We start from the raw sequence: 16,668 nt of genomic DNA, 5'->3' as shown, positions 1-16,668 counted from the left end.
AGGCAGGTTAACTGTGCCACTGAAGTGTCACAGACACTGGAGAGCTGCACCAAGCATCCAGATACAAGCCAGCACTTTCAGGAGACACTTCTATTTTATGGCTGAAAGACATTAAATAGTTTCCTAAAGCCCCAGCCCCATTATGAATATGTCTGTAGCCTATTGAGGAGGATTTTTACTGCATGAACAATGGAAAGTTGCCTTAAAAATCCCTGGTGAGATCCCCCTGGGCAGGAGAGTCATCCAGTCCCTGTTGAGCTGCGGGGAAAGGAATGGGCACAGGGGCAATGGGATATTATCCACAGTTCCTGTCTTGTGGTGGGAGACAAGGTGTTGAATTTGTGGTAGAGATTAAGGATTTTGCAGCTCTAAGGTGGGAACTGTGTTTCACTCTGTGCTGCTCCATCCTTCTGCAGCAATGAGCAGCAGCGGTAAAGGACAGGACAAGTTGTGTTTTCATTTAGTTTTTTTTTTTTTTTCTTTTTTCTTTGAAAAATGGGATATCAGACAGGAAGAAGTGGCACTGCATCTTGGTGAGATGAGGCTATTTCCCACTTCATTCTCCTCGCTGTGTCTTGCTAAAATTACTGCAGGAGAGATGTGACATTACATTTATTAGCAGCAGCCAGTGGCTCAGTCAGTCGTGACCCTTATCCCGGCAGCAGTGAATTAACCCTGCTGTGTATCCATGTCCTTTGTCTGGGGTAGAAAACTAGAAGGGAAAGCAGCCCCCAAATCTTTCCCTGCAGCAGCCTGGTGTCTCAGAGCTGAGTTTCTCCCAGTGGCCCAGGCTGCTGCTGTCTCCATTCAGGACAACACTGACATTTTTAATTCACGGCTGCTGCTCGGAACAAATCATCCCCTTGTTGCTCATGGGCCTGAGGAACTTTAAAATCCCTGTCTGGCAGACAGGAGGTGGCTTTATTTTCCTTAGATATCCTTGGATAACTAGATCAACACAGTTCTTGTTATCAGCTGGAATAGTTGTTATTAGTGAAAACAGTGTTAGAGGAAATAACAGGTATTTTTGTAGTGAGGGGTCCTGAGGGTAAATGGTGAAGGCACAGAGCATTTTCCTTTTTTAAACCACCAAAACAAGAGGCTCTGATGTGTGAGCATACAGGCTAGCAGCAGTCCAGGGGCCAGCAAACTGTGTGGACTGGGAGCTCATCACAGGATTTGGGAATGTCCTCCCAAAACTGCCATCGCCACGCAGCTCCCTTCAGCTTTTACAAGGCTGGGAAAGATTTGTTGTAACAAACAGAATTTCATATCCCAGAAGAGGTTTGGTGAGTTAGCAGTTTAAAAATGGATATTTTAGTCGTGGTGATGTCTTTATCCTGCTACTTCAGGGGAGAGAAAGCAGCAGTGGACTTTAAGCTCTTTCATGTAATTTAACAAAAAAGAAGAAAGATGCTATATGCAGGTTTTGCAAGAGAGGGGATGATCAAGAAGGATTCTAGGTGTTTCTCAGGTAATGATATTACTCAGCTGCCTTTTCAGGAAATGGAATTTGAAGTGACTGCGTTCATGCCCAGCATGCAATTAGCCTTTTGCTTTGTTTTGTGCATTTCACCAGCAAGCTCTATCCCAGAATAATACTCTGAATTCTCAATTGATGTAATTCATTATGGTTCCATTAACTTCCAGAGACGATGCTCTGGTTTATTCTGGCCCCGTCCCTGGCCAAAGTGTTCAGTTCTGAATATGTAATAAAAGTGTTACTCTTCTGAGCAGCCGCTATTCACATCAGCACTTTGTGCCCAGTCCTGGAGGTTTTAATGTGTTTTTTGTTGGTCAACAAAGAGGGTGTTGTGTGCATGGGCAAAGATTAGATGTATCTTTCTCTGCTTTTGAGCTCTGCTCTGACGTTTTTCACTCTTCTGCACAGAGTTCTCCTCCAGAGGAGTCAGACCAGACTGGCCTTCCTGGGAGGCAGGGTGCCAAAATAACACCCAGTACCAGCAACCATGGGACTGAGGGCAGCACTGTGGAGCCTTTCCCAGCTCCAACTGGAGCACACAAGGAAGGAAAATATTTTTTTAAATGTCTGATTTGGAACTCTGTCTGATTTTTTTTCCCTTTTTTTTTTTTTTTTCGTAAGTTAGGTATACCAATATGATAATGATTAATCCATTCCAATAAAAGAAAATTGCAGGTTCTCAAACGCCTTTTTAGACAAGTATTATGATGGTTAGAAGAAATACTAGTTAAAGGCAAAAATACTAGCTTTAAATAATATCAACATTGTTTTTTTCTAAGGATCAGGCTGTCAAATACAGAACTACTCAAGATAGCTGGAGTACTTCTAAGGCAGAGCCTTTAATTTGAGGAAGTGTGATACCAAGATTCTCTGTTTTGCATTTATTTATTTTTTTCCTGGAAAGAGTAAAAAAGAAATCAAATTATACAATATTTTCGGTTTATAGAACCTTGTGATGGCTTTCTGTTATCCCACACATCACCTGCTTAACCTAGTGAATTTATTCTGCTTTTACTGTTAGTGACCTTGATTCTTCAGGTCTTTGTAGCCTGCACATCTTTTTTTCTCTTGTTTCTCTAGAAAAAGTCATAAAATCATGCATACTTTCCAACATCTTCAGCAAATTCATCTGGAAATAACCCACTGACATTCTTTCTTTGACAACATTGTGTTTTTATAAAATTTCATCACTAGAGTTTAGCATGTGGTTTACATCACAGTGATCATCCCTTGATATTTTTCCTGAAGCAAGAAAAGGTGCCAGAGGAAAAACTCTTTTCAGTCTAAACCAGTCTGTTTTGTTGTGGTGGGAAAAGGAGTGTGTGTTTACACACCCTTTGTATTTAAATCCCATTTTCTCTAAGCTTTATTTAGTTAGAGGGAGACTGTATTACTTTTTGTAATCAAACCTTACCATTACAGTAACTGTTGTTTTGGAGAAATGTCAGGAAGTGTTTAAAATTTCCACAGGCCCTTAATAATTTAAATGAATTTTTGATGGTAAAGGGGCATGAGAATTGCCCAGTGTAATGAAATTACAAAAATACATTAAATATAGAAAAGCATTTTCTTCTTGCATGTAGATATTTTGAGCCTGCATGAAATATTAAGCAACCATAAATTATCCCTATATATAGATATCTTTTTTTGGTTTTTTTTTTTTTGGAATCACTGCACGTTGATGGAGGGGTAGAGGAATTGCATCAAGTTTTGCCAGTCTAGGCTGTGTTTCACCCTTTTATGTAAGGGTGTTTCACCCTTCAACATAATCCCTCAGGCAGCTGATACTCTGCATATCAGCAAAACTTAGTAGGGAGACTCTTTATCAGAAGAAAATTCCACCTTTCCTGGGCTTGGATATTTGGGGTTTGTGTTTCCAAGTGGGTTTGGGGGTTTGGGTGATGGAGCCTCTGTCATTCCCATTTTAATACAGAATTTTCCTGGTGCCTCCTGGCCCTGGTGGCTCTCGGGGACGTTGGCTGGGGGAGGATCCGTGGAACATGAGCCCAGCTCAGGGCGTGCTCCTGTTTTTTCTCACTGAGGCTTTTGCCATATGGAAAGACTATCCCAGAGTTAGTGGGTCCCAGGGGAGCAGGGCCAGTCCTGTACCGAGTCTGACCTCACCCTGCATCCTGGCTCTGCATCCCTGCTGCCTGACTGACTTGGGACCAGCTTGTTTGCCATGGGCTTCTGCCACTCATCTCCACCACGGCCCTCTAAAAAATCCCTGGGGTTTGGTAACAATCCCAGCTTGTCCATGCCCTGTGTGACACCACGGGTGGTGTCACCTCTCCTGAAGCTCAGCTGTGCCCTCTCAGTGCTGGGCTTTGCTCGTGGTCACAGCCCAGACAGACCAGGAGAGCCCTGCAGATGTCCAAGGACCTGGTGAGGAAAAACAGGTCTGGGGTCCTGTCACAAGTGTTACAATCCGTTCGCAATGAATGAAAAATGATTAAAAAGCATCCTATAGACCTGAAGGATGCTTTTCCTGCATTCCTGTGCACTAAAACAGCCAAGATCTCTTTGCTTTGAGTGGGAACATCCCGAGAGAGGAAGGAAAAGCCAGCTTACTTGGACAGTTTCACCTCAAGGTTTCAAGAATAACCAACAATATTTGAAAAACAGCTAGCAAAGGAATTAGAAGAGTGGAAAAAACAGGAGCCAAAAGGAGTTATTCTGCAATATGTGGATGATATCCTCATTGTCTGTGTGAGTGTTTAAGAGCATCTAGATAGAAGTTGTTACAGATTAAACCAACTTCTTGATTCTGATTGAGACCTGTTGATTGATAATTTTTTTTGCCATATATCAGCGTCTTGCACATGACTGGGTTTCACATTCATTGTTCAGTAAGAGTTGTAATAAATATTAATGTGTTTCTGCTCTCAAAGTACTTACTGAGATCTTTAAAATTCTTTAAATATACCCTCAGAGCCTCTTAGGGCAACCAGAATTACCTGTAGCATTTTTCCAAAGCAGAATTATCCCGTGATGTTGATTGAGATTGTGCCAGTGCATCTGCCATAAAAACATTAATGTCATGTCTGACTGAGGCACCTTCCATGTTCATCATTTCTAAATCCATTACAAAGACCTTAATGGCAGCTGTATATAAAGACATGCCATAATGACATCTTAAATGCTGTCTTTAAATTCACAGCATGAAAAGCCTTTTAGGAATACGGTGTGACAAAAAAAAATAATAAGGCAGAGAGCTGTCAGCAATTTGTAGATAATACTCATGGTGTGTCTTTTATTTAGGGGAGGTTTTATATTGATTTCAAGAGAAATAAATGGGTCCAGAAAGGTAATAGTGTAAATAGAACTTGGTTCCTAGGGAATGATGTGTAAGACTTCAGCTCAGCTTGCTTATTGCACAGCAAATACAGGAAAATGCACAACAGAGTTTGGGACTGTATCAGCTGGTTATGCAAAATTCAGAAACATACAGTGGAAATAAAAGATCTAAAGCTTGTTAAATTCGGGGCAAAAAAATAATGTCTATACATACAAATAGCACAGTATAAATATTCCAAAAATCACTTCTGCTGGAAAGAATTTGGAAAGGGTGTGAGCTTTCATGGAACAGTCTTTGAGAAGGAAGGGGCTTCAAATAATTCTGTCACTTTCTGGGCAATGATCTGCTTTTACCAGTCACCACAGTCTCCTCAGGTTGTCTCAAAGTTTGCTAAAGGCAGGGGAAGAAAAGGAGAACGGATATAAAAGCAGACAGTACAAAATCTCACAGGCTTTAAAATTTTTGATGATCATCGCTGAACTGTGGAGGATGCTGGGGCAGGGCTTGGTTTTCCTGAAGTTCATGTTGAACTTCCCATTTTGTCACTTCATTTTTCAAGACATTGAATACTTAGGGCAGTGATTTAATCTTTAAAGTACTTTAAATAAAGATTTTTGAAAGCCCAAAACGCATTTAATGTATAAATTTGTTTCCTTAATTAGTTCACAATGTCGACTTCGCCTTTGGTTCTGTCAGAAGCACTGTTTGGGACAATAATTAGGCTTTTCCCTCTCAGCTGTTCTCCATCAGCACTGACTGAAGGGTTGTGGGCACACTTTATAATCTTTCACATGCTGGAGAGTCACACTGGCCATCAGAGTGGCTCGTGGGCCATTAGATCACAGGTCTTTCTCATGTCTGAGCCTTCCTCAGCCACACTGGCCTTCTCCTCGTGCCTGCCCACACCAGGAATCACCATTTCCCTTTTCCTCATCTCGATTTTTGTCCTTTGACAGTGACATTTTGAGTGATTAGGCTCTGTGCTGTCATTAATTCTGTGTGTTCACATGTAAGGACAGTTTTAAAGTGGCTGATTTGTGTTCCAGGGTTAAAGCTGTGTGTTGTTGTGGAGGGGGCATAGGTCTCGTGTCACTGACTGATTTTAGAGTGGGTTATTTTAAAGCTTTAAATCTGTCTTTTTCTCTAAAAGATATAGTGCCACATATTTATGTTGCTATTTTATCTCTAAAATAGCACCATGTATTTATGTTGCTGTATAAATAAGCAGCTAAATACCCTCTGTTCTGAATGTAGTGTTTGTTTAAATGTTTTTGTGCTTCCTTACAAATATATAGTGAAATACAGGCTAGCAAAGTTCCCATTTAAATAGGTTTTTATTTCAGATTTTTCCACCTGAAATGTTTTCTCAACCTAAAGTAGGAATATCTATAATACAAAAAACCGGGATGTGTAACACAAATGAAAAAGCCTTAGGCTTATAAGTACAACATGATCAAGTTTTTGGTAGAGGTTACTAATTTATCCACCACGAAATGCCATCATTATGAAAACATACATTTTCCAGAGTTATGTCCTCCCTTGAGTTGTATTGATTTCCTCAAAGGTTGTTTAATGGGGAAAGAAATCATTCTTGTGGCAGAGGAGCTCCAGGGCACCGGGGGGAAGCCCCGAGTGCAGCTCACACTTGGTTTTTAAGGCTGCCTTTGGTACACTGGGGGAAATCTCTCTGTCCTCAAGATTCCCGTGGGGTTCTCAGGGAATGCACTGTGTGTCGGGATGGTGATCCTCACAAAGGGAGTTCAAGCACCAGGGCAGCCCACTGCTTGTTCCACAGAAATAAGAAAATGAATTTAGCAAGTGATGGAATCACAGAATCGTTTATTTTGGTTGGAAAAGATCTCCAAGGCCATGGAGTCCCAGCTGTGCCAAATCCCCACCTTGTCCCCAACCCGGAGCACCCAGTGCCACCTCCAGCCCCTCCCTGGACACCTCCAGGGATGGGATCCAACCCTCCCTGGGCAGTTCCAGGGCCTGAGCTCCCTTTCCATGGGGAAATTCCTGCTGCTGTCCACCCTGAGCCTCCCCTGGCCCAGCCTGAGGCCGTTCCCTCTCCTCCTGTCCCTGTTCCTGGGAGCAGATCCCAAATTCCCCTGGCTGTCCCCTCCTGCCAGGGACTTGTGCAGAGCCAGAAATTTCCCCTGAGCCTCCTTTTCTCCAGGCTGAGCCCCTTCCCAGCTCCCTCAGGAATTCTCCAGCCCCTTCCCAGCTCCCTCAGGAATTCTCCAGCCCCTTCCCAGCTCCCTCAGGAATTCTCCAGCCCCTTCCCAGCTCCGTTCCCTGCCCTGGGCACTCGAGGTGTGGCCTCAGCAGTGCCAGCACAGGGACAGGCACTGCCCTTCTCCTGTTGCCACATTTCTTGATACAGGTCAGGGGCCATTGGCCTTTGGCTACACTGCTGGCTCAGAACCTCAAAATAAAGTTGAATAAAGTCAAAAGGCTTTATTTTCTACAAGTCTTGCAGTCACTGTTGTGTATTTCTCCATCCATGACATACTGAGTGAGAATCTACCACAGGAGTAGCAGCAGCTCTCACTACATGAAAGGGGTTTGACACTTACTGTTGGTATTAGTCCAGAAGCCCTTTTCCAATAGTGGTCATGAACAAATATGTTACGTACCTTCACTATTCCAAGTAGCAGCACAGGTGACTGCTAGCTGCAGAGGTTGTGGAGTCCCCAAAAGTGTCCCCAAAAATCTCCCAGGCCAGGTTGGATGGGGCTTGGGGTACCCTGGCACAGTGGAAGGTGGTGTCCATGGCAGGGATGGGATGGGTGAGCTTTAAGATTCATTTCAGCCCAAACCAATCCAAAATTCTGTGGTTTTATGACTGCATAAAGGTTAACAAAATAATCACTTACTTGGTTTGAAATAGGTAAATAATGTTGCTTATTCACATTCTTCTTTAGGAGTGACTTTCAGGCCTTGGGCTCCACATCCACACAGCCAGGGATTGGGGATAATAAGGATTTCTGACATATGTGGGATAATCATTGGAAGCCACCACTGCTGGTGCCAGGGCCTGGATCTGCTGGGTGGGCTGAGCAACATCAGCTCAGACACCAGAAAATCCCAGCTGAGCAAAAATGATGGAATTCCAGGCATGAGGTTTATTATGCTTTACGAGCCTGCTGAGAAATTACTCTGGGCTCCACTGCCTCACGTTGAATTGAGACATCACAGCGCTGAGATCTTTCCCAAAGCTTCCTGTGGCCTCTGTGATTTCAGCTCTTGTGTCTGCCTGCTTTGTTGTTTTGTTTACTCGACCTGCCTGGTGCTTCATGCCTCCTGGGAGTTATGTCCAGAAGCCTCCTACCTCCACCCTGGGTGGTTCAGATGATCCAGATGGGACATCCCAGGAGCCCAGAGGATGACTCCAGCAAACAGTCACACCCGGGACACTGAGCTCATCCAAACCTTTTCAAACCGCGACCTTTTTGGTGCTGATGCCTGAATTTGGAAGTGCTTGTGTGCTGGATGACAGCACAGAAAATCAGCCTTTAACACGGAGGTTTGAGAAGATCCGAGGGCCAGAGAGGGAGGAAAGGCTCCTGCAGTAAATCAGGGTTGTCAAAAAGCTGATCAGCCTAAAGCTTGCCCCCAAACAGCCCCTGGCCAAGCCCAAAAAAGCAGCACAACATCCGAGCCACCAGCTTTGGTGCTGCTTCTGTCAGGCACCCATGGACAATAAAGCAGGGGAAACAATTCTTAATCTATTAATTGTTAGGAGATTTTTAGGTGTCCAAACTGGAATTGCAAAATGCTGCCTCTGCCTGACCCACATCAAGGAAGATCTGAGCACATCCCAGAGCTTTCCCTTGATGCTCAGGGGCTAGAGACACTACAAATTTGTAGTATTTTCAAGCAAAATCAAAACCTTCAGCAGTGCTTGTAAGCAGAGGCTTTTTTGGAATTACAATACTAGTGAAGTGTGTTTGGCAAAAACACATTGGTGTGGATTATTGAAAGTTAGTATCTCTCATCTGATTATGTGGTTCATTGAAATTTCCCTTCTCAAGGCCTTTTCAAAAAGAGGGATTTCTATTACAGATCATGGTTTCAATGATTAAAATTAATGAGCTCCCTCAGAGTCTCTTGGAGATGTGTAAAAGGCATTCTTTTTTTACCCTCTTGTATTTTGATAGATGGAAAGAGACTTTTTCATGCTCCCTGGCCAAGCTTACTATTTGTGTGTCAAATTTACCCTATTTTCCTGTGCCATGTAGTTTCGAGACAATGTGGGATGGCACGTCTGAGTTATCCCTAATAAATAAATCCCCAATAAATAATCATTGAAAAGGAAACCTTCTTCTGGCAAACAGATTTTACCATAACTTGATTTGTTTCCCTGCATGTTTGAAATGAGCACGTTTTCTGTGAGATTTTTTGTTTGGTTTGTTTTGTGTGGGGTTCTTTGTTTGGTTTGGGGTTTTTTTTGGTTTTGTTTGTTTGTTTGTTTGTTTGTTTGTTTTAATTCAAGTGCTTCATTTAAAAATCTTTTAGAAAAGGGTGATGTCAGGAAAAGAATAGACTTTGCAAGTAGAAAACTCAGTGGTAATACAGCCTGCTAGGGTAAAATGTAAACTTCCTTACTGAGCTGACTACAATTTATAAATTTTGTATAGCTGGATCTAAACTTTTTGCTGGAGTTGTTTTAAAATGTGTCTTCATAAACACTTCCCATGGAGATATTCTTTGTGAAAATAAACGTTAACAACCAGCTGACAGAGAATTTACAGAACCTCTGTCTCAACTGCCTCTTGCCCCCAGGGGATTACGGTACAGTAAACCCAAATTTATACAAAGAATTAAATATACAGTAGGGGCAGGACAAAGGGAATGGGGAATGGCTCTCATTGTTTTCCTAAAAATTAATATAGTGACATATTCCTGTTGCTTTCACTGAAGCAGATGCATGGACTGTAAACAGCAGTGTTTAATATCTCTGAGTGACCCAAATAGATCTATTTCTCATGAAAAATGCCAGGATCTGTGAACACGGAGGTAGGAATGGTGTTTCCTCAATTGCCTGTCAGGAATGACTTAATCCTGCTTTGCAGATACTGCCTTTGCATCCCTGGGATGTGTTAATTTCCATACCCATTCATTTAGAGGGCTCTGCTGAGGCTGTCAAAGGGATGCTAATTACCATCAGCCACGGTGATCCCTGGGGAATTATGCTGGGATTGAGAAACCGCGAAATTGCTGGAGTTACGCTGCAGCCAGGGATTAAAGTGATGAGTTCTGCTTCCTCCTTCTGCCTTTTCCTTTCTCTGGCAGCTTGGGGGACAGCGCTGACAGGCAGCCCTGGTGCTCTCCAGGTGATGGTTTTGTGGCCACCTCTCAGCCCATTTTGTCTAGTACTGCTTTACATTAAATCATCAGCCTCATTAAAGAGCAGAACTTGGAAGTTCAGCTGATTAATTCCACGGAGCAACACATTCTGCCTGGAGCTAGGCAGAATTCAGCCAGGGAGTTCTGCTAACAGGAGGGCTCTGGGTGGAATTTTGGGGAGCTACAGTAGTGTTAATATCTGAAAGTCTGAACAAATTTTCCTAAGTCTTTATTTTCATGCAGAAGAGAAATTAAAATTGTCAGAATTCTGTCTTGCTGTTGATGAAATCTCTAGGATAGGAGATAATTTTAAATAAAGGCTTGTCTTCAGAATAAATGCCTGTGTCCTTTAGAAATATTTCCTGTTCTATACAATCTGGAAAAGCTTGTTTTTTTGTTTTTGTTGTTTGGTTTTTTTTTAATAACTGCAAGTTCTTTATTGTGATCAAACAAAATACATTTCATTTAGTGGTACAGGCTGAGACTATGAACATTCCTTGAATCCATTTAATCATTTGTCTATATAACAGCAAGATGAAGAGAAATAATATCTGTGACTGAATTTCCTGTGGGTAAAATCTGATTAATTGCAGCTTTTTTTCTTGCCTGTGGTCCATTATTCATAACTGAGGTTGTGTATTCTAACTGTGTGAAGTTAGGTTATTGTAGACAAATTCCTCAGTTTTGGAAAACTTCTGATTGCTTTTTGCTTGCTTTGGTCCCTGTTTATGTTTTTTATGGCAAAACCATGCTTTTGGTGCTGATTTTAGCCCTTTACTGCTGTACTGAGAGGATCTGGATCCTGTTTTCTTGGTGACACTCTCATGAATAATTAGACAAGTCAATGCTGTAGGATTTTCATTAGAAGTGAAAATATGTTTTCCTGGTATACACAAATGAAGAGGCACAGAGTTGTTGTTTTTTTCAGACTGAAAGGTGGATATGTCAGATTGGAAAGTATTTATTTTTAAACAATTGACTTCTGTATTTCAAAATAAAGTAATGCAGAAGTATATTGTGAAATCTATCAGGACTGCCTGCCTGTAACTAGGCTGCAGAAATTAATCTCTGTTGTTTCAGAGATCCTGAGGCTGTATTTCCAAATGTCTCGAGGAAGAGTCCTGACTTTTTTTTTTCTGTGTTTTTCAGAGTTTTTCTGTATTTAAGGCATATTCTGTTTCCAGGTCCCCAACACTGAGGGGCTGCCTTGATTTAATTTCATCCTGGTTCTTCCAAACCAATGACAGCTATTTTTAATTTTCAGTTATTTTCTGGAATACCCTACTGGAAAAACTCCCTCAACCAAATAACATCACTCTTCAAAGTTACAGAAGAGGACCCCCAAAACAAGGAAAAGCCCTCCAACCTGCAGGAGTTTTTATTTAAAGTCTTTAATCTTCTTGGCACAAATATTCTTCCAGTACTTGAACCACGATCCCCTTCTTGCTCTCTTATCAATCTTATTTTCTTGCAGGAAGTATGTTCTCTGCTGGGAATATTTTCTTTTCCTAATCAATGTTTGGTGTAGGAGGTTTAATTACTGTTTTTCATCCAACAGTACTCTTGTCTGTGTTTAAATTGCTACCATTCCTCTCATAGGTATAACAACCCTTCATACTGAATTACGTAACATAAAAGTAGAAAATTTATTTTCACGAGGATCTTTCCCTCCTTAAAACGTTGCTTAAATTTAGACAGAAAATATTTTCAGAATGAAAAAGCTAGGCTTGTGCCTAAGGCTGTCTCTCATTTTTCCAGAAGATTTTTACGTTGAGCAATGAGCAGTATTCTGCTGAAGCTTTCTTTGGCTTTTACTCAAGTGCTATAAATGAATTCATTAGTGGGAATTATTTTTGGGCAGCAGTAGTGGGTGTGTGTTTAGAGCCCAGCGGTGATGCATGGTACTGTGGGAGTCAAGTGCATTCCATCTTTTCTTCAGCAATCCTGAGAGTTTTAGCCTAAAAGAAAGAAACAAATGCAACAAAAATCCCCAAACCTGTGGTGATCAACCCTCACCCACGAGCCAGTCTGCTGCTGTTTGTGAGATTGAATTCTGGGCTGCCTGAACGAGAAGCCTTTCTTTTGCTATAATTAAAAGAAATTATTTTTTTAGAAAAAGAATAAGAAGAAAAAAAAAATGTCTTTTTAAAATTTGTTTTAGACACAGAAGAATTCTGTTACTGGGCATGAGGGCTATGATCACCAGTGCACATTGCACAGGTGAAAACACAGAGACATTTCTTTATTATGTTAGGGAAATGTAGATTTTCTATATGAGGTTCACCTCTGGATCTACTCTTTGGCCAAAATAGAGGGTGTGGGAGGAGAACAGCAAAAAGGAAGGACAGCAGTTATGATAGTACAATTATTCAGATTTGTTGGGTGCTTGACAGCAAACTGTTCTGTGTGTATTCATTATGAAGAGGCCAACTTTGAGCAGTGATGTTGAAATATATAAACCAGTGTTTGTGCAAATGTTGGACACACTGCCCCAGACAGGTAAAGAGTAACTATCACAAGTGTATTTTCATCAGTTAACACTGGAAAAGTATGCATATCTGGTTAAAGTTTAGAATGGTTTATGGTTAGTGTAGTTTAACCCTTCTCAGCATTTATTGTAGGAATGTATCTTGTCTGTGCTGGACTTTGGAACTTGTTAATTAGCTTGTGCCTGGGAAATATGTCAGCTAATGCCTGTTGTCACCCTGCAAATATCTGCAAGTCTGTGATGCAGTGTAGTGCCTGCTGGTGAATATTTACTATTATTAAATGTAAAGCATGTGCCTCACTCTGAGCAGAGGCTCTGGGGAGCCTCTGATAAATTTATCAATGTTCTTGGCCAGAAACACATGTTTCTCTGAGAAACAGTGAAAATGCCACTTGTGGGCTGTGTGTTACCTCCCTGCTTCATTTTCAGCACACGTGGGTAACCATTGTGAAAGGGATGGGGAAAGAGGACTTGTTATTATTTACTTTCTGTGAAAACCATTTGAGTCTCAAATTATGGCATCTTTCATCCCCGTGAGGATTAAACCACCCTAAAATGCAAACAAACATATTAAACAGGAAAGTGACCCCAAAAGCTTCAGCCTCAGCCACCCCATTATTATTTAATATATTTCTACTGAAGTTTGTACTGTTCTGGATATCATTGTCTTGAAAATTATAGGTAACTAAAGATTTCACTTTGAAAGCAGGCATACCAAATGAAAATACACTGCAGCTTGTTGATAGCTGGAATAAAAATGTCTGCATAACCATAGTAGGTTTTGTGTTTTGTTTTGGTTTTGTTTTTTTTAGCTTGAGGAAAGATCTGTCTGCATTGACATTTGAGTTTTGAGTAGGTAATTGTCAACGTGGAGAGGGGTTTGTTGTTTAAGTATAGATAAAGCATATTTTATGAATTTACATGGTAATTTAAATAGGTAGATGAACCTGGACAGAGCCTGCTTCACTCAGCATCAGCAGAGGAGGCAGTGAAAATCCAGACAGATTGTCCAATTTGGCCTTTCTCTCCAGTGGCTACAAAGAGGTACCAAGGAAAGATTATCTTCCTAGTTTAAATTCACTCTTTTTGAACCTGCCTTTATGCCACAAACTTCTCCCAGTCCTGAGACCATCCTGGGACTATGGAGATTTCTGTAAGAAAGACACAGAGAAGAAACACTTTAAGGGTTGTCTTGAAAGATCTCAAATGTTAGATTTCTTTTGACCTTGGTTGTTTTTTCCTCTTGGCAGCTCTGGAACGAAGGGATTCCTCCCTCCTGGGCAGCCCAGACATCATGGACCCAGCTCCAAGGAGAAAACGAAGGCAGAGGACAGCAAAGCCTGCAGGGACAGGAGCTAAGGTGGCTGCTTACGAGGCAGAGCAGGAAAAGTAAGCAGGTTTTAAATGTATTGAAATGTTTTTATGTTCACAGACCTCACCAGGTTCATGGGACTCCAAACCCAGCTGGGCACGGGCAGCCTCTGGTGCAGGAGGTTCCAACCTCACCACCCTGAGGTTCTGCCTTGGGGATTCCAGTGGAAAGAAATCACCTCTCAGTTCCATCTTTAATAGATTAATAGATGAATCTTTAATAGATTAATAGATTTTTTTCTGAAAATGAAGTCTCCAGGCGAAAAAAAATAGTTTGCTCTTAGAACACAAAGGGGGTTGGGATTTGTAACACTTGAAAGTATTTTTCTTACGTCCATTTCAACTTCTGGAAATATTTCCTTGTGTTGTGGAAGGTTCTTATAGTTACCTCAGAGCTGCTGTGGGATTGGTAGTATTTTCTTCAAAAACACCAATTTTTTTCCCTAAATGTATGGCAAATTACATTTGAAAATACATATTTTCTTTTTTTATCTTTTTATCTGTAATATTCCATGGATTGTCTTTAAACAGCCATTTACTGTTGGACACAAGCAGATTACAAAGACATTTCCCATGATTAGCAAAGATTTCTGTTTAAATCAGCAGGAGAATTATCTCATTTTGACGTAGAAGTTGTGGTTTGACGCCAGCCAGGAATGTTTGAATTTACAACCCTGTTTTATGAGTTTAAAAATTGCAATTTTTTTAGGCATAGAAATATGTAGAGAAAGCAGACTTTGCTTTTTTCTTCTTTCACATTGCAGTCCATTGCAATGGAAAATGCCTTTTTCCCATTGTATTTGGTCAGTTTGATTTTAGCAGCCTACCTGTGCCTGAAATTCAGGTTCATTTTATTTGACATTGGTTGTTGAAGGAAAACCTATGGAGGCAAAATACTGCAAATATACAGAGGCCCTGGGCTGAGTAATTGTCTATTTATGAATAGAGTCCTGTGTGCAGGGGGACAACTAAGAAGATAATGATATTTTTGTTGTAGTTCTTTGAAATAAGGCAAATTTTAGTAGAAACAGAGCAACATTATGATTTTTGTTTGTGCAAAGAATTCCTACTCTATTTACAGATTGAGTCAAGGCTGAATCTAAAGAGTGATTCTTCTTGCTGGCTATAACATAATTGGTTTTGTTTTGAGATCATATGGGACATCCATTCTATCAGTCTGTATCTCCATTTTTCTGTTTTGCACTTTATGTGGCAGTGGCAATTCTTATTAAATTCTTAGATAATATTTATATAAATTTATATAATATTTAGTTCTTAAATAAGAAGATAGGAAATATCCCCGTTTACCTGAAACATTACAAAAACTGAACTGAAATAATTTCCACTTTGCTGGTTATTTTTTCTCAACATCACTGAAGTTTCTGAGCTCCATCTGAAGTCTTTTGCCAGCTGCTAATCAAGTTTTCACTCAATTTGCTTGGCTAATAATTTTCATTTCTCTTCAGCCTGTCAAAAAAGTGGGGAGATGCAGAATTAGCACCGTGATCCAGTTCTCAAATATAGGTGTTCTTTTTATGGAGTAGTTTTTAATTACTCCAGTAATTTGTGCTGATGGAATGCCAGATCCTTGGGTGCTGCAAAGGGCTTTACCTTGAGCTGGCAGCACCTTGGGGTCCTGCCCAAAATGTTCTCCAGTATTGTGTCACTGAGCAAAAAGAGAAAAAAAGAAATTAAAAAAAACTAAAAATTATTTATCCAAGCAAAGGCGTGGCAGTGGGGGAAGTGAACCTGGAAATTCCTTCACCTCTGGGAGTGCTCCATGGCAAACAGGGGGATGGAGAGCATGCTGTGGTGCTCTGGGATCAAGTGCCAGGTTTGAACTGATGTCCTGATCACGTCTGCAGGTGCACCAAGGAGTCCTCCCTCGCTCCTGGGCTCTCCTGCTGAGACCTGCAGCCAGGGCTGCCTCCTCAGTGTGAACACAAATCTAAATACAAATGTGAATGCTTCCAGGCCAAGTCACACAAAACCCTCTCCCACAGTTCTTGCTGTAGCAAATAGAGCTTGTTTGGAGTTATTTCCCACGTGGAGTTTTTGGTGACTTCACCAGCCACGCTCTCCAGGCGAGGGGAGCGCTGCCACAAACCCAGCACCACGAGCCTGCCCTAAAGCTGAATCCTAAAGAAGATCCAAAAACAAGAAAAAGGAATTAAAAATACCTCTTTAGCTAAGGAAACCATCCAAGGTTTTCTTTTTCCCCTTGCCTTTCAGATTGTTGTTTTTTTTTTAAACACAGTGTTTTTCAACGGTGTTACCACGTAAGAAAAGTTGTGTCATAACTTTTAAGAAAAGTTACTTTACTTTTATCTACTTCTCAAAAGATGTCGCAGTATTCTAAGAAAGCAGCATTTTTCTTAAGAGTAAATACTAAGCCATCAAAACTTAAAGGATTCTACTTCTGCAAATATTTTGGATTTATGGATGTTGAGGCTAGTTGTGTGGCAATTCTCTACTCCTTGGAAGGAAAAGATATCCTTGGATATGGCCAAAAGTACTCAGAAGAATGCAAATAAAAATATGTTTGACTCAGAAATTAGAGCAAAAGGAGTGCTGCCTTCCTCATGCTTTGTGTGTGGGTGCAGTGGCAGGAAAAGGAGTTGAATTGTATTTATCCATATGGACATCTAGTATTACTGTGGCAATTTATTCAAGTGC

General features: G+C 41.0%; 1 protein-coding gene across 3 annotated transcripts in view; it reads left to right on the top strand.

Moving 5' to 3' along the window:
• XRCC4 (X-ray repair cross complementing 4) overlaps positions 1–16,668 on the top strand; it is a 141,729-nt gene that overhangs the window by 73,444 nt on the left and 51,617 nt on the right. For all 3 annotated transcript variants that reach the window (XM_015653555.3, XM_033511373.1, XM_015653554.3), the window contains exon 7: positions 13,872–14,010. In XM_015653555.3, the coding sequence (XP_015509041.1) occupies positions 13,872–14,010 (139 nt within the window). The remainder of the gene's footprint in view (positions 1–13,871; positions 14,011–16,668) is intronic.

Source organism: Parus major, chromosome Z (genome assembly GCF_001522545.3).
Source record: "Parus major isolate Abel chromosome Z, Parus_major1.1, whole genome shotgun sequence".
In the NCBI taxonomy this organism is placed as follows: Eukaryota; Metazoa; Chordata; class Aves; order Passeriformes; family Paridae; genus Parus; species Parus major.
This window is presented reverse-complemented; position numbering and strand designations above follow the sequence as displayed.